We start from the raw sequence: 4,509 nt of genomic DNA, 5'->3' as shown, positions 1-4,509 counted from the left end.
AACAAAGAAATCTCTGTTCTTTATGTAAGATTCAAACCAGTGGAGCACTGGACCGGAGAGTCCGACCCAACTCTCCAGTCGATTCAGTAAAATGTCCTGATCAACACTGAGGTCCAACAGAACCAGCACTGTGGTTCTCCCACAGTCTGTATTTATATGGATGTCATTGAACACTTTGACTAGGCCGTCTCCGTGCTGTGGTGAGCACRAAAACCAGACTGGAAGGAGTCAAAGCAGTTTGTTATCGTTAGGAAGTTATTTAATTGTTTAAAAACAGCTTTTTCAATAATTTTTGCTGATGAATGGGAGGTTGGAGATCGGCCTGTAATTCTGCAGTAGTGATTTGTCCAGATTGTTCTTTTTTATCAGTGGTTTGATAACTGCTGTTTTCAAAGCCTGGGGGGAAAAAACACCTGAAGAGAGCGATGAGTTACTATTTGGATCAGATCATTAGCAACGACAGGCAGGACTTTCTTAAAGAAATGTGTGGGTAGGACATCCAGACAGCAGGAACTGGAGCTTAATTGACTTATAATTTCTTCTAGGGTTTTAAAATATAGTAGTTGAAAAGAGGGCTAGTTAGCTCTGGTTAGCTTATTTTATTCTTTAGTTTTTTTATTATTTTTATTCCTAAATTGTTTGTCACAACCATGATGTATCAACTCCATAACTGACAATTTACAAAACTTTGATGAAATTTTGTGAAATAAAAGCTTAATTTTAGTAAAATGTAAAGATTTCATGGACCTGATGAGCTACAATATGGCCTCCTTCAGAATAACATCATATAAATTGAGGTAGTTTGGCTTTTCGTCAACTCCGCCTGATGTTAATTCCATCAGTTTTTCTGACTCTTTTAGTGAAATTGTTGTCAAATCTCACTTAAATGTGCAATTAATTCATTTTAATGTATTTTACATAAATTGCATTACTTCACATGTACCAAGTTTTCATTTTACTCACTAGTTTGTCACCTTCAGTTCTGTGTCAACTCCGTCAGATGGACTTTTTGTTTTAAATAATATTTATTTTGTTTCTTGAGAAGCATTTCTCTGTAAAATAAGTAAAAATATCACTAATAGGGTCATTAAAAATAATTTCATATTTATTTTTGTCAAATGGTGATGACAACGTTCTAAGTCAGGTCGATTAAAAGCTWAATTTTTTTTTTAAATGTTGCAACTGGGAGCTTGTACCTTAGCATCTTTACATTTCCAAAACATTATTTGTCATATTTGCATTCATCAGGTTGAGAGATAAAAAAAAATTATGGGAAAATTAAAACTCATTTTGTCCCTATTCTCAAGAATCACTGCCTGTGTTCTCCCTCTTAGCCCCCCGACTTTAAAAGTCTAGGTCCACCACTGTCTTTCCCCACCCAACCAACCTTATGTCCTGCATCTTCTAAGACCCTGGCAGCGGTCAGTCCAGCCATGCCCCCGCCGATGACTGCCACGTGTCGAGGCATCCTGGCAGCTGGGAGTCCGTTCGTCACAATGTCCAGGAGCTCTCTGTAGTCAGCGTCCTGGAGACACTCATAGAGAGGGTCTCCTATGATCCCGCTGGCTGCCAAAACCACAACTCCCACTAGAACCAGCGGAGCTGTGAAACAGAGACAACTTAAACCCCTTTCCCTCCGTTTTCCGTCATTTAAAGAGTACAAAGTAATGAATTGTCTCCAAGGTCACATTAAAACTAACAAAAACTAAAACCCCAATCCTAACCCTAACATTTTCATTAACTAAAATATAAAAAAGTTAATTAATGAGGAAAAATAACTGGAACTATATTGTGCATTTATAAACCTAACTAAAACAAACAGAAATTAAAATAGGCCTTCGCCAGCGCTTCGCTGCTCAGGCCTAATTAAATAATGTCCTTCATGTTTATGCTTATGAATTAATTTACTAGCCTTTTGAACGGTTTAATTTAAATTTCCCCCACACAAGCAGTTTATTTTAGCTGCCAATAAATTACATAGTCCTGCTGGCAGCAGTCTGTAAAATAACAGTAAAGGTTGGTGGAAAACAACAGACACTCGTTCAATAATATTTCAATACAGTTATTGAAAATGATTTCTTCTGTTAAGTATTCCAGTTGATGTATTCATAATTACAATATAATTCTTTGACTTTTTTATTTCTGCAACTAACAATTGACCAAATTATTAAAAACAAAAAAAACTACAACAATATTTAGCTAACAACTACAAATCAGTAAATTCACTCTAAAAACAAATTTGAACTAACTGAATTAGACAAACAAAAAGTCACAACAAAATAAAACTGATCTATAACTAAAAACCTAAAACTATTATAACTGTAGTTGCGACAAATTATGTGATGTCTGATTATAGCTGTATATTGTCACCTTCCTGAAATAATGGCCTATGTCATTTTTTTGTGAAAAGTAATTTAAAAAAAAAATCACCAACTCTGTCTTTCCAAAAAAAGCTTATGGCAAAAAAAAAACTTTTGGCAAAGAATGACTTGGGTCGTTATTTTAGGAAGGTGACAATATGCAACTGTAAAACCTACCGTATTTGCACAGAGCCATGTGAGGCACCATCTGGAGAGCAGAACTCCACAGTTTGGACCTCCTCCCTCTGCTGTGTGTGATGACACTCAGAGAGGAAACAGAAACCTAACAAATACAAGTCTGATTTAGGTTTTGCTGAGGGACTATCGAGCTAAATGAACAACTGAGTGTTTCACTGAATTAGATATTTTAAAAAACACACACAATATGATACAAAACCTGATAATGTTTGCATTTTTCCAATGGAAATTTTAAAAAATAAGTATCGCCCCTTCCAAGCTACATTAACTCACCTCTGTCAAAGGAAATGTATGGTAAGTAGTTGGAGCTCTGGGCATGACGGAGCAGCAATGACCCCGAGGCTAAAGTATCAGAGCGGTGAGGCTGACTGGGAAACCTGAGGAGCACAGTGTGTGTCACGCTGCACACAAGGTCATTTTTGTGATGGCTCCCTCAGGTCTTCCAGAAATATTTTCCCACACCAGCTTGAGAGTCAACCACACTGAACAAATCAGATTAGTGAGGGAACACAAGTCATCAGCACACCTCATTTCCTCCATCTTCCCTCATTTCAGGATCTGACCTGAAAGTGCTCCTTTGGATGTGTCCAAGAAATGCTCCAGCTCAACTGTCAGACATCCCCATTCCTCCAGTCAGTTAATAAAGATTGCTAGAAACATAAATTGGTGCTTACTCACCAGAGAGAGAATGTGAGACTATATTCACCCACTTCTCTGCTTGTCTTCCACAGAGCTGGAAACACATGGGTTTTGAAAGCAAAGGAAAGCAAAAGCAGGGTTGGAGTTTCATTTTCCTGACTTCAGATCTAAAAAACAAAACAAAAACAAGTAAATGCTGAGGATTTTCTTATGAGCAGTCACGGGGAAAAGTACACATTCTTTCCATTCCAAGGTTGGACTTGTCTTTGTAATAAAAATAATCTGGTAATGACCTGTACAATTATTTAATATAAACTGTACTTCATGTAAGATAATTTAATTCTGTCCTTATTTTTAAACTTTTTATACTGAACAAAAATTATAGTCCAGAAAACAGAACTAAATCCAAACAGGAACTCAACACAAGAAAACAGTCCGGGGACCGCCCATGGCACAGGAGGTGAAGCTCACGTGGGCGGTACGGTGGATGGTGACGTTGGATGCGGAGCAGAGGTCGCGGAGGGTAGCGAAGTCGGAGGCGGAGCTTGAGCCGCGGTGGGCGGCGACGCAGGAGGCGGAGCTTGAGCCGCGGCCGGGCGGAGCAGGACACTGGGAGCTCAGGCCTAGCAGGACACTGGGAGCTCGGGCCTAGCAGACACTGGGGACGCCGCACCAGCGGCAGGTTCTGGCAGGCCGGCAGAACGGCCGGCTGAAGTCTCGGGAGGAGCACTGGGGAGCTGCACACCAGCAGCGGACTCGGGTCGTCAGCAAACTCAGGGGGTGGAGCCAAGGGAAACTCGGGGAAGCAAGGTGGCTGCTCATCAGCAGCGGGCACGGGGAACTCTGGGGGCGGAGACAGACGCCGCCTCGGCGCGGGAACCGGAGGCAGCTGCAGGCTTTGCCCAGGGGCCGGGACCTCCGGCGGCTCAGGGCGGCGTCGGTGCCCAGGGGCCGGGACCTCCGGCAGCTCAAGGCGGTGTTGACGTCGGTGCCCAGGGGCCGGAATCTCCGGCGCCTCAGGGTGGCAGTAACGGCGAGGTCCATATCCGGGAGGGCAAAGTACCAGCCGCGATCCCAGCCACGGGTTCGGACTGGCAGGAACTGCTCCGCTCGACTCCCTCTTTGACCTCTGCCGCGGCCTCTGTCTCCTGGGCGAGTTTAGGTCCGAGGGGAGACCTAATTCCTCCAGCAGCAGCGGAGAAGGTGTAGAAGAATATACTTATGTTAATAGTTAAAAGTTATAAGTATCTGGGGATCTTGTTCACGAATGGGGGAAGAAGGGAGCAGGAGATCGACAGGCGGATTGGGGCAG

At 42.4% G+C, this 4,509-nt stretch overlaps 2 protein-coding genes across 4 annotated transcripts in view; both read right to left on the bottom strand.

Moving 5' to 3' along the window:
- il4i1 (interleukin 4 induced 1) overlaps positions 1–4,509 on the bottom strand; it is a 54,101-nt gene that overhangs the window by 46,668 nt on the left and 2,924 nt on the right. The window contains exons 2-4 of one of the 3 annotated variants that reach the window (XM_017308266.1): positions 2,832–3,364; positions 2,538–2,643; positions 1,388–1,602 (exon numbers count right to left, since the gene is read on the bottom strand). In XM_017308266.1, the coding sequence (XP_017163755.1) occupies positions 1,388–1,602; positions 2,538–2,643; positions 2,832–2,876 (366 nt within the window). In that variant the 5' untranslated portion in view covers positions 2,877–3,364. Of the gene's footprint in view, positions 1–1,387; positions 1,603–2,537; positions 2,644–2,831; positions 4,493–4,509 lie in introns of those variants that run through there. The other 2 variants (XM_008425257.2, XM_008425259.2) reach the window with 2 other exon arrangements.
- The window catches only part of LOC103474375 (vegetative cell wall protein gp1-like), a 4,509-nt gene continuing 3,559 nt past the window's right edge, over positions 3,560–4,509 (bottom strand). The window contains exons 2-3 of the mRNA XM_017308116.1: positions 4,146–4,415; positions 3,560–4,103 (exon numbers count right to left, since the gene is read on the bottom strand). Of these exons, the coding sequence (XP_017163605.1) occupies positions 3,577–4,103; positions 4,146–4,415 (797 nt within the window). The 3' untranslated portion in view covers positions 3,560–3,576. The remainder of the gene's footprint in view (positions 4,104–4,145; positions 4,416–4,509) is intronic.

Source organism: Poecilia reticulata, linkage group LG13, assembly GCF_000633615.1.
Source record: "Poecilia reticulata strain Guanapo linkage group LG13, Guppy_female_1.0+MT, whole genome shotgun sequence".
NCBI lineage: Eukaryota > Metazoa > Chordata > Actinopteri > Cyprinodontiformes > Poeciliidae > Poecilia > Poecilia reticulata.
Note: the sequence above shows the minus strand (reverse complement) of the source record. Positions and strands in the feature narration are given on the sequence as shown.